The sequence below is a fragment of the Sus scrofa genome, chromosome 15 (genome assembly GCF_000003025.6).
Source record: "Sus scrofa isolate TJ Tabasco breed Duroc chromosome 15, Sscrofa11.1, whole genome shotgun sequence".
In the NCBI taxonomy this organism is placed as follows: domain Eukaryota; kingdom Metazoa; phylum Chordata; class Mammalia; order Artiodactyla; family Suidae; genus Sus; species Sus scrofa.
In genome coordinates, this window is record NC_010457.5 from 75,698,345 (window position 1) to 75,725,588 (window position 27,244).

The 27,244-nt window shown below is 41.0% G+C and overlaps 1 protein-coding gene across 1 annotated transcript in view; it reads right to left on the minus strand.

The window, feature by feature from the left end:
* Positions 1 to 27,244, minus strand: part of LRP2 (LDL receptor related protein 2) — a 189,306-nt gene that overhangs the window by 133,046 nt on the left and 29,016 nt on the right. The window contains 3 exon segments of the mRNA XM_021076311.1: positions 8,542 to 8,661; positions 12,148 to 12,270; positions 17,384 to 17,491. Of these exon segments, the coding sequence (XP_020931970.1) occupies positions 8,542 to 8,661; positions 12,148 to 12,270; positions 17,384 to 17,491 (351 nt within the window).

Here is a 27,244-nt window from a genome sequence, read left to right on the forward strand (position 1 = left end):
ACCTTCAAAGGGTACCAAGCTCCATTTATTATTTATCCCTTTAAGAGATGCCTAGAAGCCAACTGAGTCCAGCAAGTAATTCCTTTCCCCCATGTGCAGATAGCTCTTGGAGTCAGTATGCCATTTAGCCTTTTTATGAGCAGCAGTAAGCAGGAAAGAAATCTTAGAACACCCAACTCTTTGCAATGGAGACTATACCTATGAGGAGGAAGTTATTATATCCCCCATTTAAAGGGATTGTTGCAGCTACAAAAGGTCTGGGACAGATATGACAGGCAGATCTCTTGTTTTCCCTGTCCTGCTTTTTGAGAGCCAATCCCACAGAACTGAAAAGGGAAGAACTAAAATAGTGTTCACTGACATAACTAAGTTTTCTGCTGAGGCTCATTCACCCAACAAACAAGGCCAGCTTGATGTCATCAGAGAGGGTATTGGAATGTCAGAGATCAGCAGTTTGACTCTTGGGATGATGCGTGACCAGCTTTCTTGTCTCTGTCCACGCCAATAATGAACCTCTCTTGATTAGCTAAGGACTGGCCTCAAGCCCTGCACACCTTCTGGTCTCTCCTGTGCATGGTGAAGTGGAGCTGAAAGACTGGACAGAGACCACACACAGAATACACAAAATATTGGAAATCTGTTTCCAAAAGTTTTTCCCTCTTTGGATACCCACACAGAGGGAACAGATCCAAATTGTATACTGAGGAAAGTAAGAAATGGACAGATTCTACTTCCCTTAAAGAATCCTACTGCTAAAGAATTTCATTCTAAAGAGTTTCATTCTACCCCAGGAAACAGGGGGTCACAATATTTCATGACTGGGAAAATCTCCAAAGTCTTACTTTTTGGTTTATTTGCTTGTAAAGTCTGAATCTAACCTTGTAAATATTTTCCTATGGGATAAATCCATCATGTAGCTGAAAAGTCCTACAGGTCTTCAAGCAAAGGGAAAGTAGAATAATAAGAGAGGAGACAGGATAGATGGTGCACAAGAACACCAGAGAAACTCTTCCTGTTCAATGGAAAGACTGACAAGTACCTATCAACTAAGCCCAAGACCTCTAAAGTTTATCTCATACAAAAATGTGGAGTTCCCATTGTGGCTCAGTGGTAATGAACCTGACTGGTATCCATGAGAACGCAGGTTTACTCCCTGGCCTCGCTCAGTGGGTTAAGGATTCAGCGTTGCTGTGAGCTGTAGTGTAGGTCACAGACATGGCTTGGATCCCACGTTGCTGTGGCCGTGACAGCTGCAGCTCTGATTTGACCCCTAGCCTGGGAACCTCCATATGCTGCGAGTGTGGCCCTAAAAAGACAAGAAAAAAAAGTGAGAACATCCTTGCTCACACCACCTCTTCTCTCTCCCTTCCTTTCTCCAAATTCCAAATGATACATGTCTGGGTCTGCTCCTCAAAATTGAGAGCTGCCTCCAAATATACATAGAAGACTGGTGCTTGAATATTTTTAAAATATCTTCTCTGCTAATGATTTGGTTTGGAGCAAGAAAGTTCCATGTTACAGTCCTATTTACATAATCAAGGAGGAAGATGTGGTTTGAGAAACTCATAGACCTCCCAGAATGGAAATCATGCACAGCAGAGAAAGACACAAATATTAGGCACACTACTATCTTGAGGGGAAGGCTGTAAATACATTTTACTTCAGAATTTGACAATATAGCCAAGAGCAGACAAACTGATTCTAAAGAAAAAGAAGGCATCTTAAAGGTAGATTATGAAACATAAGCCAAGAATAAAAGGAAAACAAGAAGTTACTGATAGAAGTCTTGCCCAGACACCTAAGACTATTCAAGGTCCTAGAAGCAGCCTTTATAAATTACTTCGTGTTAGTCTGGTTGCAAGGCAGGATAATCCAAGCAAAGTAATGATTTACCAGAAGTTTACCGGCCACCAGCATTTACTTGCCAGTACTACTCAAAAAGTTAAATAAGCAAAAACAATAACCATCAACAACATGTACTGCAAACTATGTGCAAGAAGCTTCTCCAAGTACTCAATATGAATGAACTCATTTTGTTGTTATAACAACCCTATGAAGTAGTTACTACTATTATTCCCACTTTATAGATCTTATATACACGTTTCTCAGAGGCACAAGGAGGTCAAATCATTTTTAACAGATCATATGACTGGTAAGTTGGAGAGCCAGAATTCAAATTCAGGCAACCTGACCCCACAATGCTTGTTCCTAACCACTACTTACATACAGGCTTCAGAGAAATAAGAAGAGAAAATCCATACAAGAAAGAATGAAATTGAACAGGAAACAGATAATTTTTAAAAGATAATATGGGAGTTCCCATCACGGTACATCAGAAACGAATCTGACTAGTATCCATGAGTGTGGTTTCTATCCCCGGCCTTGCTCAGTGGATCAGCGATCTGGCGTTGCCATGAGCTGTGATGTAGGTTGCAGACATGGCTGGGATCCCCGTTGCTACGGCTGTGGTGTAGACTGGCAGTGATAGCTCCAGTTTGACCCCTAGCCTGGGAACTTCCATATGCAGCAGGTACGGCCCTAAAAAGCGCGCCACACACACATACACAAAGATAATTAAAAAGAGAAGAAGCCATTCAAAGGAAAAGTATTTCCTTTCTCCCAAACAGTTTCTCTTTCAACTTTAGGAAGTCTGGACAAGGGAGGCCAAGTATAGATTCCAGCAATTTATGGCTCTTCAATCTGGTATAATCTGGGAATTCCAGGAAACCCTGTGCTGGGAAACAGAGCTTTTCAAGAGTACCAGGACAAGTAAACAAGTCCATATGAAAAAATAAAGACCACAAAGAAGCAGGCAACTGGATCTATCCCCACAACTCCCTGCCTCTTGCCCTAGTCAAATGCGAGTCCCCAAAGTGACTGCCATCATGGACTAACACCTAAGGAGTACAGCAATATGCCAGAGAACAACAGAGAACCATTTCCTGCCTTTTTCCAAAAATAATTTGAAGTGCCTTTCAATAAAAAGCATATATAATAAAGATTTATAAAATGGAAATAGCAATTCAGCACCTTGGAAAGAGAAAGTAAACACAGTCTTCCCAAGGACAACTAGAACTGGACTAACATCAAGTTTAGCTGAGCAGCTTTGAAGAAACAGAAGCCAGAAGTTCCCATTGTGGCTCAGTGGTTAACGAATCTGACTAGGAACCATGAGGTTGAGGGTTCGATCCCTGGCCTTGCTCAGTGGGTTAAGGATCCGGTTGCCATGAGCTGTGGTGTAGGTCACAGACACGGCTCAGATCTTGCGTTGCTGTGGCTCTGGTGTAGGCCAGCGGCTACAGCTCTGATTAGACCCCTAGCCTGGGAACCTCCATATGCTGCGGGAGCAGTCCAAGAAATGGCAAAAAGACAAAAAAAAAAAAAAAAAAAAAAAAAAGAAAGAAAAGAAGCCAAAAAGGGAAATTACTTAACTTCTCTAGTTTTCCTTACAGTGCACTCTTTGAACTACTGGGTTTTAAGTCCCAAATCCCTATGCGGTCTTTATCCATGGTGACCTGATCTCAGATGGGAACTCACTTTTTTTTTTTTTTTGCTTTTTAGGGCTACACCTGCCGCATATGAAAGTTCCCAGGCTAGGGGTAGAATCAGAGCTGTAGCTGCTGACCTACACCACGGCCACAGCAATCTGGGATCTGAGCCGTGTCTGCAACCTACACCACAGTTCATGGCAATGCCAGACCCTTAAACCACTGAGCAGGGCCAGGATCAAACCCTAGTCTTCAAGGATACTATTCAGGTTTGTTACCGCCAAGCCACAAATTTTTTTTTTAATGGCCATATCTGCAACATATGGAAATTACCAGCCAGGGACTGAATCCAAGCTGTAGCTGCAACCTATGCAGATGTGGCAACACCAGACCTTAACCCACTGAGGGGCGGCCAGAGATTAAACCTGCTCCTCAGAGACAATGTCCAGTCCTGAACCCACTGAGCCACAATAGGAATTACTTAGGGTCTTTTAAAAGATGGGAGATATGGAAGACTCAGGTTGCTGCTGTGGTGTGGGTTCCATCTCTGGCCTAAGAATTCCCCCCCCAAAAAAAGATGGAGATATTTATAATGGGCTTGTAAGGTGAAGACTAAAGAGATTTTTCCCTTTCCTCGAGGTTTCAGAGCTCTGAACGCTATCTCAATCTGTAAGAACGCTAAAAAGGTCCATCTGCGCTGTGACAGATAAGATGGGGTCAGTCTCTCTGCTTCTCCCTTCTCACCTGGAGTAGAGAATAGTAAGAGCAAGGCTCAGTGGACCCGAGTTTGACGAACATGCTGTCACCACCCATCACCATCCACAGAATGAGTTTATCCCTCCTCTTCACTCCCCCAACTTATATCCCTGGCTGGAGTTAGATATATAAAGTTAAGCACATAAAATTCTAAATACGTATAAAGAAATTTTTAAAAAGTAAAAAAAAAAGAAAAATCTAAAGAGCAGAAAGTTGTGGCATTCCCATTGTGGCACAGTGGTTAATGAATCCAACTAGGAACCATGAGGTTCGGGTTCGATCCCTGGCCTTGCTCAGTGGGTTGAGGATCCGGCGTTGCTGTGAGCTGTGGTGTAGGTTGCAGACGCAGCTCGGATCCCGTGTTGCTGTGGCTCTGGTGTAGGCCGGTGGCTATGGCTCCGATTAGACTCCTAGCCTGGGAATCTCCAAATGCCAAGGGAGCAGCCCTAGAAAAGGCAAAAAGCAAAAAAAAAAAAAAAAAAAAAAAAAAAAAAAAGGATGTCGTTATAAATAAAAATTCAGAGACACCCCTGGCCTCGCTCAGTGGGTTAAGGATCCAGCACTGCCCTGAGCTTTGGTGTAGGCTGGCAGCTATAGCTCTGATGCGACCCCTAGCCTGGGAACCTCCATATGCCACGGGTGCGACCCTAAAAAGCAAAAAAATAAATAAATAAACAAACAAAAATTCAGAGACAAAGTAGCCCCAGTGGCAGGCAGACCAAATACTGCTGATTACAAGCAAGAAAGCCTTCATTGTAACAGGGATTTGACCCTTTCTTTGGCATTCCTGAGTAACAAAAGACAGTGCTGTGAACCAATGCAAAGTAATAGTTTTACTTACAGCAAAAAGTTTCTAATATGGTACTCAATAAAAATAAATAATTTGTTTACTTAACTTGGAAAAAACTATACTATTTGTGTGCAACTGAGTCAGTGCAATATATTAACTGAATGACCAATAATTGCTGCATTGTTCTGATGTTTATTTTATGTTTTAGGTTTTGGGTTATTTTCTTTTTAGGCCACCCCACAGCACATGGACTTCGTGGACCAGGAATCAGATCCAAGCCGCAGGTTCGATCTACGCTGTAGGAACACCAGATCCTTAACCCAATGTTATGGGTTAAGGATGGAACTGCATTGTGGTGCTGCAGAGATGCTGATCCTGTTGTGCCACAGTCTGAACTTCTGATATTTAGCCACTGAGTGAGTGAGTTTTCCTTGATGTTAATCCCATTAAAAGTAAAATGGATGGCAGTTTCCAATCTCTGTTCCTTAAAAAACAATAGTAATTGGGATTTCCCTGGTGTGACAGTGGATCTGGCCTTGTCACTGCAGTGGCTCAAGTCCCAGCTGTGGCTCAAGCTCGATCCCTGGCCTGGGAAGCACCCACATGCCACAGGCACGGCCAAAAAATTAATAATAAAAATAATTTTTTTTTTTTTTTTTTTTGCTTTTTAGGGCCCCATGCACCCGCACCACATGGAGGTTCCCCAGGCTACAGGTCAAATCAGAGCTACAGCTGCTGGCCTATACCACAGCCACAGCAACACAAGATCTGAACCACGTCTTTGACCTATACCACAGCTCATGGCAACGCTGTGATCCACTTAAACCACTGAGGGAGACCAGGGATCGAACCCACAACCTCGTGTTTCCTAGTCGGATTCATTTCCACTGCGCCAAGATGGGAACTCCTAAAAATAATAATAATTAAAAAGCTGTTTAATAGCAGGTGCTATTTTACTGATGGCCAGATTATTAGAGTAAAATAACTTAGGGAAAGTGCACTTTTATCTATTTCATAATATGGCATAGGCATAGGGTTTAGACCCAGCTTACAATTCTGGTTCGTCCACCCTTACCTCTTGACAATCTTTGTAATCTCTGCAAAGCAGAGATGCATAACACCTACCTTGGAGTATTTTTGTGAAAATTGCCTAAGATAGTGATCGATGCCCTATGACACACCACTTTCCCACTTCCCACAAGAGCTCCAAACAAAGAGGGAAAATAAAATGAGGTCAATCCTGCTCCCCTATACTGGCACTTTCTAAAGACTTTGACCTATGTCACTCGTTTTCTTCCAGTACGAATCTGCCTGTGGCCAGGAGATCAAAGCACTAACGAGGAAATAAGCCTCTTTTTAAATTTCCCCTGTTTTGTTAAAAAAAAATAATAATGTTATGCTCCTCCAGAAATAACCCACACCGATAAACAAGGTGGGGGGAGGGATAAACTGGGGGTTTGGGGTTGGCACATGCGCACTGAGGTATATGGAATGATCTGGCCAACGGAGACATGCGCTATAGCACAGAGAACTCTACCCAATTTTCTGTGATAATCTATGTGGGAAAAGGGTATCTGTATAACTGAATCACTTTGTTGTACAGCAGAAATTATCACTGTCTTGTCAAACAACTATACTTCCATAAAACTTTAAAAAATGGAGAAAAAAAAGGAAATAGGAAAAAATACCTCACTATAAAACCCCCTTATGTGTGAGATTCATTTTAGGGCCATGAGTGCTACAAAAGTCGTGACTTGTATGGTTCTAGAAACAATGAGCTTTTACTCGGGTTCAACAAGTTGCTTGAATGCTCTTACTCTGCCAGCTTTTTTCCAGAAGGTCCAACAGCAAAGTCATGAGGCAGTTGTATTGGTGAATTGAGACTTGGCTGCAGGGTGTTCACATGGAATAAATCCAAAGAGTCTGTTTTGGCTGCCTTTTATTTTCCCTAAAACAGCATTTCCTGCAGTCCCATTGCATTTGCAATAAAGCACTCATTTTTATCTACTTGTAAAAAAGGGATAAAGATGCAGGCTGTTCGCTGGGGAGCACAGACCTCTGGTTGTGTCCTTGCACAAGGTAGGACTTCCTCTTTCTGTAAGTAAAGTCCTTCAGAAAAGCAATCACCAAACTCGGACCAGAAGGTAAGCTAAGCTCTAGCTCTGACACACACTGTTTAACCTTGAACATGCCACTGTGCCCTGTACTGGTTCAGTTACTTTATTCACAAAACAGTACAATACTGGCCCTATTGTCCTCAGTAAGGGGCCTAATAAGAATAACCACTGGAATGTACATGACACAATACTGCAAAGTATAACATGATTTATCTCCATTATTAATCAAAAACATTTTCTTCACTTGCCACAATAAAGGATTTATTATTGACTTTACAAAATACTCAAAGCAGAGTCCTTGACTTGGAATGTGTGACCTCCACACACACACTAGCATCTCCAAAATTGCCAGTACTAGGTCTAAATGCTCCAAAAACTGTCCAGAATGAAAGACCCAAACTAGGAGCAGGATAACCTCTTCAAAAGAAAACAAGGGGAGTTCCCGTTGTGGCACAGTGGTTAACGAATCCGACTAGGAACCATGAGGTTGCAGGTTCGATTCCTGCCCTTGCTCAGTGGGTTAAGGATCCGGCGTTGCCGTGAGCTGTGGTGTAGGTTGCAGACGCGGCTTCGATCTCACGTTGCTGTAGCTCTGGCGCAGGCCAGAGGCTACAGCTCCGATTCAACCCCTAGCCTGGGAATCTCCATATGCCGTGGGAGCGGCCCAAGAAATAGCAAAAAAAAGACAAAAAAAAAAAGAAAAGAAAACAAGGAAGTTGGAAACTATCACAACAGAACTATACCAGAAACTGCTAGGAAATGGAGCTATAAAGACAAATAACACAGACTTCTCTCAAAGGAAAAAACATACAGGGGAGAAGTCATTTTGTTTTGTTTTGTTTTAATATGTGATGATGTTTGGAGCTGCAGCATGAAACTGGACCTGCAGGGACCAGGTCTTTCCTTTTCACACATACAAGTAATTCTTCCATTTGGAGCACAGTTTGAACAGTGCAGTGAATAGGAACAATTTGCTCATAACCAGTCTATGTTATGATATGTTAGGATATATATATATTTATGTTATATATATGTTAGGATCCAGTGTTGCCATGAGCTGTGATGTAGGTCACAGATGCGGCTCAGATCCCGAATTGCTGTGGCTGTGGCATACGCTGGAAGCTGCAGCTCTGATTTGACCCCTAGCCTGGGAACCTCCATATGCCACAGGTGCCACTCTAAAAAGAAAGGGGAAAAAAAAAAAAAAAAAAAAAGACTGTCTTGCTAAAAATAGACTCCTATCAGAACATCACCTCTAATCCACAAAAGAATCTGCCAGGAGATTTCAATAACAAGAGGTATACTGTAGGCATCTCTGTCCTTCAACAAATTGATTAAAATGCCAAAGGGACAAAGGTGAAACCAAATACAGTGACTGAAAGGGACTCACGGCAGTTTATCTCGTCAGTTCCATCTAGGCAGTCCGTGGAGTGGTCGCATCTGTATTCCACTGGGATACATTCACCATTGGTGCATGTAAAGTGGTGGCTTGAGCATGTTCTGCCAGGTGCTAAGGGGAAAATAACATTACTTCATAATCACAATGAACACATATTACAGTAACATTAACAAATACGAATGCGGAACTTCGAAAGCAAAGGCAAGTAGACCATACATTGAGCATTGAGTTCATAGAGTCATAAGGTAGAGTACTCAGCTACCTGGAGGCAGACATCTAAAGATGCAAAAGCGAAGGTGTTATTATCAGGATACTATCAAAATGGTCATAGAATCCTATAGACAATTGTACTCTCAAACATGTTGAGAATACAACATAGCTTGAAATCCTGTAGGGTAAAGAGGATGACTGAAATGAGAATTTTGCAGGTATAGGTATTAATCAAGGATCCGTAATGTCTCCCTCATTGAAAACCTTATTTACACAATAAGGAAACATGCCAAAGGCCAAACAGGGGTTATTTCTGAGTATTAGGAATACGGCTGATATATTTTTTTTCTTCAAAGTTTTCTCTATTATATAAGCTTTCTACATTGAACATGTAGAAACATTTTATAAACAGAAAATTAAGCTAGTTTAATTTTATTCTAGGTTGGCTGGAGTATGTGAAAGCAGAGCAGCAGGACTTTATCAAATTTGCTTCTGGATAAATTAGAGCAGCATGTCAATTATATGCTGTGAGTCTGAGGCAGGAGTTATGATAGGATTTCTAAACTGTCCACATAAAAAGAAGCATTTGGGGAAAATGTGATCTTATTTTTAAAATATACATAAAATTTAATATACAAAAGTTACCTTATGAAATCCATACTCATTTAAAATAACATGCAACTTATAAATTCCTGCCATAAAGTTACCTCAGTCTCCCCAGGAAGTTGCCCTTGGTAGTTCCCACCCCCTCTCTACAGTATTATTAGCAGGGGGTCATCCATCACTCCTGCCATCACAATCTAAGCTCAGTTTTCTTCCTATTCTGTGTGGAGAGCAAGGGGAAAAATGGAACCAAAAAGGCATATCTAGCCAATAGAAAATTAACCCATCATTCATTCATTCATTCATTCATTCAGTATCTATTTAATTATTTACCTACTCTCTGTTAGAATATCAAGCCTTAGGATTCAAGTTGAATAAAGCATAGTCACTGCTCTCCAGAGATTCAAAAATTTGCACTGAGGACCCACTAGGTCAACCTTTTCCTCTAGGACCTTTAAGAGGCCAGCCAGAGGATATCAGAGCCCAGACAGATTTCCTAGAAACAAAGATTTCATCCTGCTCCCTACTGTGCCTGGTGCTTTTTTTTCCCTCCTGCCCCTATTTCTGAACTACCATCCCACAACTCCCTCTTTCATCCCCTTTTGCCTCTCCATCTCAAATCCTGATGCGTGACTGGACCTGAATGCCAAGCTCCTGTTTGGCCTTGATTAGCTCTTGTCCATGCCTTCCTCAAGACTGCCATTTGTCGTCACCACCAGCACCACTTTTAGGGCCTCATCTAAAAGCTGCGGCCCTGGAGTTCCCGTTGTGGCTCAGTGGTTAACCAATGTGACTAGGAACCATGAGGTTTCGGGTTCGATCCCTGGCCTCGATCAGTGGGTTAAGGATCTGGCATTGCCATGAGCTGTGGTGTAAGTCACAGCCTTTGCTTGGATCCTGCATTGCTGTGGCTCTGGTGTAGGCTGGCGGCTACAGCTCCGATTCGACCCCTAGCCTGGGAACCTCCATATGCCACGGGAGCGGCCCAAAAAAATAGCAAAAACACAAAAAAATAATAAAAAAATAAATAAATAAAAATTGCGGCCCAGAAAAGAAAAAAAAATGAAAAAAAACTGATAAGCCGTAATAGACTGTTCAATTATACAGTCTTCATTTTGGAGAATTTCCATTCTCCTTCTCAAAATACGCATCTAGTGGTCTGACTGCAAAGAGTTCCACTCAATGCTGGACTCAAAACTGCTGGACTAAATTCCAATAAATACATCAGAATCCACAGAAGCCCATGGCATTTCCACTGCTTAGCATCTAAAAACTAAACAAGGTCCCATATGAAGTAGCCAAAAACGTCTGTTTCTTCTTTCATCTTTATGGACAATGAGCATGGAACAATGCCAACAGGATCTTGGATATGTTCAAAATCAACACAGAGTGATGATAGACATCTGTAATTGGAGGGATATGAATTGAATGAAACAGAGGGTGTGGAAGTTCAAAGTTGAATGCTACAGTGACCAGAGCTGGTCTCCTCCAATGGACAACTGAGGGCAAAGGCTTGAGGTGGCTTGTTACAGCCTTGTAGCTTCCCTCCAACTTCCATCTCAGTGCAACCTAGACTTGTTAAAAGATTTTTCTGTCCTATTAAAAAGTCCAGAGAGGAGTACCTGTCATGGCTTGGTGGTTAACAAACCCGACTAGGATCCATAAGGATGTTCAGATCTGATGTTGCTGTGGCTGTGGCGTAGGCCAGTAGCTGTAGCTCTGATTCCTGATTCGACCCCTAGCCTGGGAAACTCCATATGCCTCGGGTGCGGCCCTAAAAAAACAAAAAAAAAAAATACAGAGAAAAGATGTTGATGTTCTCTCCTCTAGATGTTGAAAACTGCATTATGAAAAATTCAGGACTTCAACAGCATTCATGCATCATGAAAAGCTAAGAGGCTAAAAGATGGCAGGGCAGAACAGTGGAAGAAAACTGGATGACCTTATTGATCAAAGGAACCAATCAATCCTGGAACAATCCTATATTTTGCCTTCTTGTGTGAGATAATAAATTCCTTTTGTTTAACTTTTGAGTTTTTTTTCTTTCTTTGTAGGCCAAAAAAGCCCTATCAACTTTAAATTATACAAATATCCTCCAGAGAAAGCAAGAATGATACATGACAGATATATTTCTCCCATGCTGCCACCTTATATTTACCCAAGATTATGCTCTCTCATCCAAAATTGTTTAAGCCCATTAAAACACTCTTTTCCATTTGGATCCCCAAGAACTTCCAGGTTACTGCCCTGAACCTCCTCATTGTCCAGGAATCGGCAGTTGCCAGCAATCTCTTCATTGCTACTATGTGTTTTCTTGTTCCAGCTCATCCTATGATGGCTGTAGCAGCAGTCACCGAAGCAACCTCCAACATTGCCTCCAACAGACCTCCACCTCCCTCAGTGAAAAAATACTGGGGCAGAAAAGGTGGAAGGTTTGAATGCAGACTGTGCTATAGGAGTAAAAGGACTCATCCAACACACATGAAGACCCCCACATACAGATACCAATACATGTTTCTCTTCTTTCTTAAGTGTCACATAACCAGAATGAAATACTGGGACTCTGTCCCATTTCCAAATCACTGGAATATATTTATAATTCTTCAGCACACTCGCACTTTGAATATCCGCCAATCCCTGAGGGAGATGGCTGGCACAGTTTCCCTTGTCCTTGCAGGCCCAACTCAGCCTTTATCAAGAATCACATGTGCATTTTGTATTTGAAACAGGGTGGGGTTCAAGGTATCCCAGGAACCAAAGCAAGATTCCTCCACAAGTACTTACGGCACCGCTGATGTTCATCTGCACCATTGGAACAGTCCTCCTCGCCGTCACACACCCAATAGAGAGGGATGCACACATCTTCATTCTCACAATGGAATTGGGTGGAACCGCAAGTAGAGGGAGCTAAAATAAACCCAAAAAAAATTTATGGAGTTCCTGTTGGGACTCAGTGGAAATTAATCTGACTGGTAACGCAGGGATGCAGGTTCGATCCCTGGCCTCGCTCAGTGGGTTAAGGATCCGGCGTTGCTATGAACTGTGGTGTAGGTCACAGATGCGGCCAGATCCCACTTTGCTGTGGCTGTAGCATAAGCCGGCGGCTACAGCTCTGATTCAACCCTAGCCTGGAAATTCCATATGCCATGGGTGTGGCTCTAAAAAGACAAAAAAAAAAAAAAAAAAAAAACACACATTATGTCAAACACCCACTCCTTCATAACAATAAGCAATGCATATTTCAAAAGAATGTCAACTCCTGTTCAATCTATATGTTGGCAAATATTCAAAAAATCCTAGAGCCTATGGATTCTAGGTAGTGTTCCCTGTCAAATTAACCTCAGCAATGGCATCAACAAAATGATGAACCAAAGCAATACAAAAATACAAGGAATAAAAAACATCCCAAACATATATACACACAGAATTAGGATCAGAAAAACCAACCATGAGTTGAAATTGCTTGAAATGTTTTATAATAACTAATAGCAAAGAATCATGATAAATTAGAAAATCCATGAGATTTGGAAAATAAGACTCCAAATAATTACTATTTCCACAATTCACTTGCTTTAAGATCTTCAGTAGGAGTTTCCATTGTGGCACAGCGGAAATGAATCCAACTAGCAACCATGAGGTTTCCAGTTCGATCCCTTGCCTTGCTCGTGGATTAAGGATCCAGCATTGCTGTGAGCTGTGGTGTAGGTCACAGATGTGGTTCAGATATGGTGTTGCTGTGGCTGTGGCTGTGGCCAGCAGCTACAGCTCCGATTCCACCCCTAGCCTGGGAACCTCTATATGCCGCAGTGCAGCATTAAAAAAAAAAAAAAAAAAAAAAAAAGATCAGCAGATTCTTTGAGTCTCAATGTATGCATCATAAAATGGGGATAAAACTTCTCACAGTTTGCTATCCAAAGTAAGTAGAATAATGTATGTGAAAGGGCCATGTAAATTAGTTACAACAATACCACTTGTTATTATCATTGTTATGGTACATGGACAAATTGTTACTATGACTATTCATTTATTCCTTTATCTCAGGATATACTGTTCTTGACTTTCCACTTCTAGTGTTTAACCTACCATGAACTCAGTAAGCCAGGGTAGGCAAATAGGCAGCACATGACCACATCTCTGCAAACAGAACTTATTCCCTTGCTCAAAGTGTGGTTTCTAGGGAGTTCCTGCTGTGACCCAGTGGAAAGGAATCCGACTAGTATCCCTGGCCTCATTCAGTAGGTTAAGGATCCAGGCATTGCTGAGTTGTGGTGTAGATCCCAGACACAGCTTGGATCCCACATTGCTGTGGCTGTGGCGTAGGTCAGCAGCTATAGCTCCAATTTGAACCCTAGCCTGGCAACTTCTGCATGCCATAGGTGCAGCCCTAAAAGGCAAAAAGAAAAAAGTGTGTTTTCTAGACTAGCAGCATCGGCATCACATAGGAGCTTATAGAAATTCGGAATCTCGGGTCCCACCTCAAACATATGGAACTAAAGCCTACACTTTAACAAGCTCCATAGCGGATCCATTTGTGCATGAAAATTTGAGAAGCACGGACCTAGTTCCCCACACTTCTCCCATTTTCAAATGCATTGCCATCGTCCAAACAACACATCAAAGTCTTTTCTGTTGTACCGCAGGATGGCCAACCATTCAAAACAAATTTTCAGAAGTTCCTGTTGTGGCTCAGCAGTAACGAACCCAGCTAGTACCCACGAGGACACAGATTCAATCCCTGGCCTCCCTCAGTGGGTTAAGGATCCAGCATTGCCGTGGTGTAGGTTAGACGTGGCTGGGATCTGGCGTTGCTGTGGCTGTAGTATAGTGTAGGCTGGCAGCTACAGCTCTGATTCAACCCCAGCCTGGGAACTTTCATATGCCACGGGTGCGGCTGTAAAAGAAACAACATTTTTCTTGGGTTTTGAATGAATCAAATTGCGGGAGTGTGACTGATCACCTACAGCAAGGTGGGAGAGTCACTGACACAAGGGTCAGGGATCTGCGCACCACCTGAGAGGACTTTCATAAATAATTTAGCTTCTTTATACCTCAGTTTCCTCATCTGAAACCCACCTCAGAACACTGTTGAGAAAACTAAGTGAAGAAATATGTGAAAGTGATTTTATAATTATAAATTATATACATAAAATTATAATTTTATTATAAAGTTAAATTTGGCCTTTACAATATTGTCATGTTTTCAACTTTTCTTTTTTTTGTCTTTTTGCCATTTTCTTGGGCCGCTCCCATGGCATTCGGAGTTTCCCAGGCTAGAGGTTGAGTCGGAGCTATAGCTGCCATCCTACTCCAGAGCCACAGCAACTCGGGATCCAAGCCATGTCTGCGATCTACACCACAGCTCACGGCAACGCCGGATCCTTAACCCACTGAGCAAGGCCAGGGATCGAACCCCCAACCTCATGGTTCCTAGTCAGATTTGTTAACCACTGCGCCACGACGGGAACTCCTTCAACTTTTTTTAAGCATAAACCACACTAGCCACCTTTGTGATCTCTTTACAGTAATTCAAAGTTACCCTCCCTATGCTCTCACTTACATGTGGAATCTAAAAAAGGACACAATGAGCTTTGCAGAATCTAAAAAAAGGACGCAATGAACTTGCAGAACGGATACTGACTCGCAGCCTTTGAAAAACATACGGTTTCCAAATGAGACAGGTTGGGGGGTAGGGGGATGCGCTGGGGGTTTGGGATGGAAATGCTATAAAATTGGGTGGTGATAATCATTGTACTATCAATGTAATAAAATTCAGTGAGTAATTTTTAAAAAAAATGACAGACCCATTCCAGATAGATAATCTAGATAATCAGTCTTTTAGATTAAAAAAAATTTCTGGAAAAACACTGAAAATTAGGAAAGTATTAAAAAAAGCCTAAAAATTTTAAAAAGTGATAATTTCATTATCTTTATCAAGTTTATTATTTTAATTTAGAGATTACTTAATAACAAGCTTATTATTTTAATTTAGAAATTACTTAACTATTTGGAATGTCTATATATCAATTCAACTTACATTAGCATAGATTTGACTTGTAATTTTATAGCTACTGAAAATTAAATCCCATAGCTGTAGCCAATTAATTTTTTTCCCTTCAAAATAATCATGTAACTCTTCTGTAGTATGGGTTGAGGTTATTCTGTGATCTTCCCTAGTCCCAAAACATTTCTCTTTACTCCCTGAATTGAGGGTAAAATTGTCCAGAAGACATACTTCTTTACATGAAGCCAAAAAAGACTTAGTTAAAATTCCATATTTTTAAACAGTAAAATATAGAGATTAATTATATTTAATAATAACATCTTAGCTTGAAAATCAAGCTAGCCTGTATGACAGGATCTTAAAGATATAGATCCCAAGATAAGCTATTTATAAGCAGACTGTAGAAAAAAGGGCCATAATATTTTATGTCTTAGTAAATCTCTGATATTAATCCCACTGTGTGTACAGATATGAGGCAGCATGAGATAATTAGAAACTTGAAAAATCTGGTACTTACAGGAGGCAATTATAAAGTGTCAGAGTATGGTATATATAGCAAGATGTAGTGATATCTCTCCTGAATAGTATGATTACAAAGTGTACACAATAATTTTCATACTCTGCTTTGTAACACAATAACTCATACATGTATTCACATGAATGTACATTACATGCTGTATGTATATATAATATACACGCAATAATTTATATTCCTGTCTGATCTTTTGTATGAGACACTTGCATGTTTGGGCATATCTGTCACTATAGCCCAGAGCATAACACAGTGCCTGGAGCAAAATAGGTGCTCAAAAGTTCATTAAACAGATAAAGACTGGACTTTGTCTGGAAAAAAAAAAACAGAAGTTACACTCCATCCTTTATATAAATAGAGACTCCTTGTATTACAAATCAAAGTAGTTGAGACATTTTTCTGTTTTTGTTAATGCACAAAATTTGCAGACTGAATAATCTGAAATAATCACTTAGAAGCATCAGAAAACAGCTCAGAAAGTTGGTTCCATATTAAGGTCATGGGAGGAGAGTAAGATAGAAACAGATGTAGGAGTTCCCTGGTGGCCTAGTAGTTAAGGACCTGGTGTTGTCACTGCAACAGCGCAAGTTCAAACCCTGGCCCAGGAACTTCTGCATGCCATGGGCTCAGCCAAAAAAAATCATTTTAAAAGAAACTGATGTGACTTGTGGTTGCCAAGGAGGAAGGAAAAAAGAAGTGGAATGGATAGGCAGTTTGTTGTTGGTAGATGCAAACTATTACATTTAGAATGGATAAGCAATGAGGTCCTACTGTATAGGACAGGGAACTAGATCCAGTTTCTTAGGATAGACCATAATGGAAAATCATATGAGGAAAAGAAAAAAAAAAAAAAAAAATATATATATATATATACACACACACATGACTGGGTCACTATGCTTTAGGCCAGAAACTGACTCACTGTAAATCAACTCTAATAAAAAATGAGTTTAATTTAAAAAAAAATTCATGTGAATCAAGCCTCTTGCTCAAAAGGGACTGAAATAATTCTTTTCTTTTTTTGGGGGGGGGGGTCTCTGTGTGGTGTGTGTGTGTGTGTGTGTGTGTGTGTGTGTGTGTTTATCTTTTTAGGGCCGTACCTTGGCATATGGAGGTTCCCAGGCTAGGGGTCCAAGTGGAGCTGTGGCTGCTGGTCTACACCACAGCCACAGCAATGCCACATCCGAGGCACATCTGCAACCTACACCACAGCTCATGGCAACATCGGATCCTTAACCCACTAACCCACTGACTGAGGCCAGAGATCGAACCCGCCTTCTCATGGATGCTAGTCAGATTTGTTAACAGCTGAGCCACAACAGGAACTCAGAAACAATTCTTAATGTCATCAGTTCTCTGTCTCAAAAGATTGGAGCTCAGTCCAATCTATCACTAAAGGCCCAACTCCCTCTGTTACAGCTGAAATCACCATGAAGCATTTCTGAAATTCAGGGCAGAACTTATTAGCCCAGCCCCTCTTCACTTACGGCAGCCGATTTCATCCGAGCCATCTAAGCAGTCTCTGGTCCCATCACACCTCCAGGATTCAGTTATACAATGCCCATTGCTGCACCGAAACTCATTACCAAGACACTCTGTAATCCAACAGCAACAGAAAACCAGATTAAAAACCTACTCACACAATATTTCGCAAAGAAATATAAAACTGAGGAAGATAAAAAATTATTCAACTGACTGGTAGTGAAAGCACATTTTTTTTTCGGATTATATTCTGTTTCAGGGCCTGCAGGAAGAAGGTCATTTTCATACATAGCTGACTAGAGCGCACCTTGATGTAACCAATCTGGAAAGCAATTTGACAACAGGTATCCTGCTTTTTAAAAATGCTTACTTTTAACTTACTACATTTCCTTCTAGGGTTTTTTTTTTCCCCCTTTAGGGAATTAACCAGAGAATTAGACAAAGATTTATATGTAGAGATTTTCATCACAATGTTATTTATAAGAAATTCCAAACTTCCTAAATGTCCAAAAGTATGAAAATCGTTCAGTTCTTATATCTGTAGATATGTAGATATATAGACATATTAGGAACTCCTTAAAATGGTTTTGAGGAACTAAGCAATTTGAAGAAATATTTGTAATATAATGCAACAAAGACAAGGACACAGAGTGATATATGGAGGGAAAAAAAGCAACTGAAAAGACCAGAAAGTCAGAGTTCCCATCGTGGCGCAGTTGAAATGAATCCAACTAGGAAAAAATAAAAATCTTTTAAAAAAATAAATAAACAAAAGACTAACACAAACTAAAAATGTGATTTTCCTTGGTTAAGTTTATTTATCTACAAAAATATAGTTACACATCACTCAAATAGTTATCAAGATAAATCTTTTTCCTGTCACGACGAGTTCCTGTCGTGGCTCAGTGGTTAATGAATCCAACTAGGAACCATGAGGTTGTGGGTTCCATCCCTGGCCCCCCATCTCAATGGGTTAAGGATCCAGCTTTGCCGTGAGCTGTGGTGTAGATTGCAGCCGCAGCTCGGATCTGCGTTTACTGTGGCTGTGGCATAGGCCAGCAGCTGTAGCTCTGATTCAACACCTAGCCTGGGAACCTCCAAGTGCTGTGGGTAAGGCCCTAAAAAGCAAAAAAAAAAAAGGACCAGAATGTGAAAGGTGGTTATCTCTACTTGATAACATCATGAGCAATTTTCCTTTTGCATGACGGTGCTTTTTTTCAGTTCAGTTTGCCGCTCTATCCTTTTATATAGTGCCTTTTTAAATTACTAAATCATTTACAGCAATTGTGGTGCACAAACTTGTCACCAGAGCTGTCACATTTCCAAGTAGCATTGATGTCCCCTAGTGATACCAACTAGTAATGAAAGAAGGTAAACTATTTATACAATTAGGAAAACATATTTTAGGATTATATTCTGTAACTGTAAACAACTTCACTTAATTCAACCAATGTATCCTGCAGTTTTCCTAGTTCTCCCCAGGGGACAATTTGGAAGCTGGAGTTTCCCCAAATATCTGGACGGCGATCTCCTCATGCATTATGCGCCAAATAAGATTTTTTTTTTTTTAAGACAGCAGCCAAGACAAGCCCAACTTGGAGAAGACTCAAAATTACTCTTTCACAAACCCATGGTGGTAGAGGAATACTTTAGAGGGTTGGGAGAATAATTCTATTTTTCCCATGTATTTAAGCAATTATGCTAAATTACCCATTTTATGTTTGACTAATTAACCTAAAATTAAGTAAATATACAGATCAATTACCTACTTCTAAAATAAATAAACAATGTGCTATCCTGTCTAGTGTAAATACAGGCATATCGACAGCATGACATAAACATAGTTAAGTGATCTATTCCTAGGGGATATAGGCTACTTTGTTCATGGAATGTTCAAATCTGATTGTCTGGTAGTGACATCCTGATTTATAATGTATGCTGCAAATGGTCAGAAACTTTCCTTGGCTAAATGGTGGTACCGAGTGGTACAGGAATACGTACACCCAAATACCTTCTATAGACTAATGCATGATGGTGGTTGGTGGTGCAGGTCTGGGGTTGGTGGTGCAGGTCTCTTATCAACTACCTTTAAAACACAACAACCTCCCTTGCAAAAATGCCCCTAAGGAATGTACAAATTCACTCTGGAATCCCAGAACTTCTCATTGGATTTTGTTCTACAAAGCAATATTTCCATGAGAGATTAGAGGCTTTGGAGGTTTAGCTATTAACATATATTAAATCACTTTTATCAATTAGGTCTATTGTTAATAAGCCAACATAATACATTTTTGTAAATTTAGTACATTTGTTTCCCTTAGTATCTAATAATTTCTGGTTGAAAAATTATAATAATTTAAAGGTAAGTCTACTTACAAAGAGTTTCCTATTGCTGGAAAAAGCATACACTTAGAAACTGAGCACACTAAAGAAAATTCTCAGAACTGCCTGATTTTAAATACATGTATAGTTAATGTTACTTCTTTTTGTATGTTTTTCATTTCTTAAACTTATTGCAAGTCAAACTGAGGTTGTTTTTTGTTTTTGCCAAAATATGACGTTAATTAAGTGCATCATGAAGAGAACACAAAATAGACACCCAAAGTTTATTTTTTTTTTAGTACTTCAGAGGCAATTATTTAAAATCACACATTAAAAAATTAAACTGAAAGGGGACGTTTGGAGTCAGTAGAATTTTTTACTACTTAAAATTCTATTTGGTGGTATGGGTTTGATCCCTGGCCAGGGACTTTCACATGCCTCCAGTGCAGTCAAAAAAAAACAAAAAACAAAGCAAAACAAAAAGGATACTTAAATCATTGCTTGATGGCCTCTTAGCAAAAGTGCTCCACTGGTGTCAGAAGACTCCACTCATTATGTTATAAAGGGAATATGGGCTATTTAGAAACAAATTGCTAGCAAAAAGGTCTAGACCAAGTTTGATGAGAAGTAGCCCTGATTTCAACTGGTTTGTATGCACTTTTCAAAACGTTTTGTTCTAAATAAGCAGCCATTACTCACAATCCCTCCAAAGGTTACTACATATTATCTAACCCCTTCCTACTTACTAATTTGAAATCCAAAGAAGGATGGGGGAGGGATTTCATACTCTGGAGCCAAATAGAGTTTATGAAAGGAAAAAATCTTTCTTTTTTCTTTTTTCTTTTTTTTTTTTTTTTTTTTGGTCTTTTTGCCTTTTCTAGGGCCGCTCCTGCCGCATATGGAGGTTCCCAGGCTAGGGGTCTAATCCGAGCTGTAACCACCGGCCTACGCCAGAGCCACAGCAATGCGGGATCCAGGCCACATCTGTGACCTACACCGAAGCTCACGGCAATGCCAGATCCTTAACCCACTGAGCAAGGCCAGGATGAACCCGCATCCTCATGGACACTACCCAGGTTCGTAAACTGATGAACCATGACGGGAACTCAGACCAATTTATTTTTAACCAATGTTGCAAACAACCTTTCAGAACTTTAAAGTATTTTCTTTTTTTTCTTTACTTTTCTTTTTTTTTTTTTTTTTTTGTCTTTTTGCCTTTTCTAGGGCCGCTCCCGTGGCATATGGAGGTTCTCAGGCTAGGGGTCTAATCAAAGCTGTAGCCACTGGCCTACACCAGAGCCACAGCAATGCAGGATCTGAGCCGCATCTGCCACCTGCACCACAGCTCATGGCAACGCTGGATCCTTAACCCACTGAGCAAGGCAGGATCGAACCCGCAACCTCATGGTTCCTAGTCGGATTCGTTAACCACTGAGCCACGACGGGAACTCCAACTTTAAAGTATTTTCTCTCTAATAAAAACCAAAGAGGAAAACATCATAATGCACACTGAAATAAAAATTTTTCTTAAGAACCAGACAGTCAATGACAAGGAACTATTAGAATGAAAGGGACACCCTACGGTCCCAGGTCTGGCCCTGCCTTTCCCAAAAATCAAAATAGATGGTGCAAAGACAAAACACTCATGTGGTACTTAAATGGCATGCACTTTGCAACTATCATTTAATCTTCATGGCAACCCTATAAGATGTCATTATTATGAATATTTTACTAATCAAGAAATTAACGGCAAAGAGCAGGTCAGTTACTTGCCCAAAATAGAATAACAAACACATGCAAAGCAAGGATTTGGACCTGGTGATTCTGGTCCAGTATCTGTGCCAATACGGACCAGCAGTGCTCTGTGTTCTCTTTCACCCAGACTCAAAAATACAAAAAAAAAAAAAAAAAAAAAAAAATGGGGGCCATGACTGCAGCATGCAGAAATTCCTGGGTCACCAGGGATGAAACCCTTACTACAGCAGTGACTCAGTAGAGACAATGTCAGATCCTTAACCCACTGTACCACCAGGGAACTCCAAAAATGGATATAAAATTTTTATTACTTTTCAAAGTTGCTATCAACATTCACTGGATTCATTCATTGCACTGGTGTGGAATCCATACCCCACTATGTGCTCATTTAATTCAACTGGAGGTCTACTTAGCACCAAAAGAACTCTTGGACTTGGAAAACTTACAGCAATCAAAAGCAATGCAGGGAAATCAAAAAAGGCATTTCAATCTCTTCAAGAAAAATTGTATTCGATATAGGGATAAACCGATTTTTCAACAAGTATGGAGTAGCCCAAAGCTGGAGAAAAACAAGGGTAATCCTTTCTTCATAAATAGTCATGGTCCAAGCTTCCTGGTTTAAGTGTTGGACTAAGAATGTGTTAAGATAAGATATGGGAGTAACAGATAATGCCTAGAGTAGGGAAAAAGTTTGTTTGTTTTTCCAGGAGGGGCCAGCACAGAATTGAGAGCACCACTTCTGGGCCCTTTACAGCCCCTAGCGCAGTGCCAGGCACATAACCATCCATTCATCAGGTGATGAAGATTCCTCTTTGTAAAATTCCATCTCTGCAGATTATATCAGAGTTTCAGAAAATCATCAAGGCAAACAATGATGCCTTTATTTTGGAGTTTACAATATGATGTCTATGAAAAGAAAAATGCAATCTGAAATAACGTGAAATAAGAGGAATACCTACAAGTGTTAACAAGAGAAAAATATTGAGTCATTAATGTTTCCTTCTTTCGCCCTCTCCTCATAAGAGTTTCTTCTTTTTCTTCTCATGAATTCTCTTCTCAGAAGAAAAACGCAAGTTGCAGTCAATGGTACATTGTCCAAAGTTAACAGAGTAAGGTAATTTCTATGGCAAATCCTATTTTCCCACTAGATCCTCTGCTGGTCTTTCCAGACACTTTTGGTCTCCCTGAAGGGGCGCCTACACTCTTTTTAAAAACATGTATCATTATATGGCATTTCAATAGTCCTACATTCCCGAAACCCAAAGAAATAAATTCCTTAATTCACCTGTAATTTTTACTTCACTTTTCCAGTACTTTTATTCCCTTGGTATTGAGAGACATACCTGTGATGTTTATAAGCTGGATGATGGTTCAATACAACTCTCACACCTTATCCACACCTACAAGGCCAGTCCCCCTTTTGAAGATTTGGACTTGCTTGCTAATTTCCAAACTTGACACTGCAGACATGACTGCCTGGACAAATTGTCTGGACATCCTGTCCTTCCTAATGTCACTGTGGAATAACCACCAACTCAACTGATGGAACAGAAACACGACAGGCATGGCAAACCAACCTAATACTCTTTCTGTGCCTGGTTTTCAGAACAAGTCATCAAATATAGGGCCAGAATTATTCCTTTTTTTAAATCCAGTTTACAAACAACTGAGTTCATTGCTTTTTCCAAATTATTGTTTCAGGGCCCTGATATGTTGACAGAGGAAAACAATATTAAGAGGACATGCTAAGAAGTCAAAGACCATGAGGTTGGATCCCTGGCCTCACTCAGTGGGTTAAGGATCCAGCGTTGCTGTGAGCTGTGTGTGGTGTAATTTGCAGACACAGCTCAGATCTGGCATTGCTGTGACTGTGGCTGTGGCTGTGGCCTAGGCCGGCAGCTGTAGCTCCAATTCAACCTCTAACCGGGGAACCTCCATATGCTGTGAGTACAGCCCTAAAAAGGAAAAAAAAAAAATAGGAGAACTTGAACCTCAGAAACATTAATCAAATTCCCACAGATGAAAACATCAAAGTCTGATTCATACATAATTCATATGACTCTTTTCCTCATCCCACTTCCCACAAAATAAATGACAGCTTGCAACCACTGTGGAAAACAGTATGGAGAGTCCTCAGAAAACTAAAAATAGAATTACCATTTGATCCAACAATCCCACTCATGGGCATCTATCCAGAGAAAGCCATGACTCACAAAGATACATGTACTACAATGTTTATTGCAGCACTATATACAATAGCCAAGACATGGAAACAACCTACATGTCCATCGACAGAGGAGTGGATCAAGAAGATGTGGTACATAAACACAATGGAATATTATTCAGCCATTAAAAGGAAAGAAATAATGGCATTTGCAGCAACATGGATGGACCTAGAAATTATCATGCTAAGCGAAGTCCGTCAGACAAAGAGACACCAACATCTAAATGCTATCACTTACATGTGGAATCTAAATAGAGGACACAATGAACCTCTTTGCAGAACAGATACTGACTCACAGATTTTGAAAAACAAAGGAGACAGGTTTGGGGGATGGGGAGATGCACTGAGGGTTTGGGATGGAAATGCTATAAAATTTGGTTGTGATGATGGTTGTACACCTATAAATATAACAAAATCATTGAGTAATTTTAAAAAGCTAAATAAATAAATAAATGACAGCTTTCTTTCACCAAGAATTTATCAAGTGCCAACGGTATTTTAAGTGTTTCCTCTAGATCATCACACCTATCTTCACAACAGTTCTGTAAGATGGTGCTAATAGCCCCAATTCCTAGATGAAAAAACTGAGGGTTGACCAAATCTCACAACTGGTAGGTAGAAGAACAGGGATTCACACTTACTTATATAGTCTAACTCCAAGGCTGTGCCATGTGACAGTAGGTGATTTGGTTCCAAATGAGCATCAGAAAAATAAGAACCAAGCGGTCTCAGGGAGAAAAAAAGGAATACCACAAGATGCTATAATCAGAGAAGGCTTCATGAAGGAGAATAAAAAAGAATGCACTGGGCCTGTGTAGAAGAGGAGGACTTGGGTAAGTGAAGGAGGGACCAGGCTTTGTGTAGGACCAAAACAACATGAGGGAGGCCTGGCATGGGCGAGGGGGCCTCATGAGCAGACCCCAAGGCCCAGGGCAGGGTAGCTCTTCTAAAGTGGGGACAACCAAGCTGGGGAGATGGAGAAGAAAGGGCCTTGAATGCCAGGCACAGAGTTACAAGATCAAATGGGTTGAGCATGGACAAGATAAAACGGGTTTAGAAAAATCTCTAGTGTCAGTAACTATATTGAAACTAAATGTTGCTCCAGGAGTTCCCGTCGTGGCGCAGCGGAAATTAATTCAACTAGGAACACTGAGGTTGCAGGTTTGAACCCTGGCCTCCCTCAGTGGGTTAAGAATCCGGCGTTGCCATGAGCTGTGGTGTAGGTCGAAGATGTGCCTTGGATCCCACGTTGCTATGGCTCTGGTGTAGGCCAGCAGCTATAGCTCCAATTCGACCCCTAGCCTGGGAACCTCCGTATGCCCTGGGTGCGGCCCTAAAAAGCCAAAATTTAAAAAAAGCTGCTCTGGTTAGATGCAAACCTGATATAGACTTTGACTACAAGAAGGGCTTGGGCTTCTCAGAACCTGCCTGAGCATGAGCTCAGTGAGCAGGCCAGCGGGTGGTCCACCATAAGGCTCTGGTGGGGATGGGACTCACTCTGCACCGCCCCCAGTTGCCCCAGGCCTGATCCAAAGCAGCTCCATCTGCAGAGCAAATGGCTAGCAGCTTCCACAGGTACCACCCAAGGCCTCCTAGTGTCCTGTTCTCTCCAAGCTGAATGAATGTGTCAGGGAGTCCAGTATGTGGAATTCAGCCAGATTTCAAGAGATAGCAGATCTCAACAATTGCTGAAATATTTGCTTCATAAGTTTTTTGGGTGAGTGGGGGCAACGTGCAGCATATGGAAGTTGCTGAGGAAGTTCCACAGCTCACAGCAACACCAGTTCCTTTAACCCAGTGAGCGAGGTCAGGGATGGAACCCTCATCTTCATGGATACTAGTTGGGTTTTTAATCCACTAAGCCACAACGGGAACTCCTGCTTCATAATTTTTAAAGTGCCTTTTCAATAATCAAAAGTCAGCAAAATAATATGATGCATTATAGAGAAGCCTCTCAATTCTGAGAAATGGGAAGTTAAGTTTCCACCTTTCCTGAGCAATTCCTCTCCAGTTTTGTTTAAACACAAGCTACCTGCTTTTCTCCCCTGCCCCAGTCTCTCCCATGCCACTTCTTTTTCATTGCGTACCCCTACCCTTACCCCTACAACCAGACTGTCCATCAGCACTGCAGAGCATTATAAACCAAACCACCTTTCTCAGGAGTTCTTGAGAAGATGTGTTTTTGCATGTACGGTGAGACAATTATTCAATTGCCCTGCGCAAAGAGGGATGTCTAGCATCCCTGGGCCCCACATGTGGAATGCCTGAGGTGCCCATCCCCCTTCACTGTGACCACAAAAGACTACTGCATACATCATGTCCAAACACCCCCTGAGGGTGGCGGTACCACCTCCAGTTGAGAACAACTTAGAACCTCTAAGCGGCTTGGACATTCAGAGCTCAAAACGTCTTAACCCACATGAAAGAGATCATCTAAGAAAACCCCTATAATAAATTCTTCCCTCCTAAAGATAATAAAGTTTCTTAAGCTGCAACCCCACTCCCTCCCACCCATCAGTAAGAGGGCCTAGGATTGGGCAATATCATGCCGCAGCTGCTAGTACCAGCACCTTGAAATGAACTCCCCTGGGAGCGTGATAAAGAATCTAAGTTCCAGGGAGGCCTGCTTCACCCTGGAATGCTCCACGGGGCATCCACAGGCTTACCCATTCAAGGGTGGGGGAAGTCACAGGAAAAACACAAGCCAAAAATCTGAAATCCTCAAGCAGTTCTTCATGAGTGCAAAGGCTCACTACTGTGAAAAATAAAGTCAAAAACACAACTGCTTATGGTGCAACCTTTTCCCATCTGTGTAACTATCAGAACAACAAAAAAAATGTCTTCAAATGTTCTCTCCCCACCCCTGACACATACAATCACCACAAAAAAAAAAAAAAAAAAGGGAACAAAAATATAAACTGACAATCATGTAAGAGCCCAAATATTCAAAAGAATCTCGAAGTTTTTGGATCAAGAACACTCTGCAATGAAAACTTCCTGCCAGCCAGTACCAATCACTGCAACTGTGTTTGTATTGGTCTTTTCTGTATTTCCTCATGTAATCCATGCAGTGTTTTCTCTATCAGCTGAGTCACTGAGGCTCCAATGGATGGACTCCTCCTCCACATAGGAGAGAACTCAGCCCAAGACCTTTGTCCCCACTCCCCCCAAGAGACTAATTGGTTATCTACCTCTTTGATGGCCAAAGAGCTACATTTATAGAATCCTGAAAAGAACACTATCTAAACAGAAGAAAATTTAAGGTAGTCTGCTTGCTCTGATAAATAAGAACTCAATGAATCAAACTCCATAAAAAAAAAAAGCATACAACACCCCTCAACACTTAATGTTTTAACAAAACTTACACAAAAGCTATAAATCCCCCGTATTTAAGAGCTGATTTCCGACCCCAACCACCCAAAGTATTCCTCTATGGCTTACTGATTAGCAATATAAATGGTTAGAAAACAGTTGGATGGAATCAAAAATGAAAAAGAAAATCACACACTTGTGAAAAATAAGTGACCACCCACATCTCCAGGCAAGCAGCTTTGCTGCCTAAAGC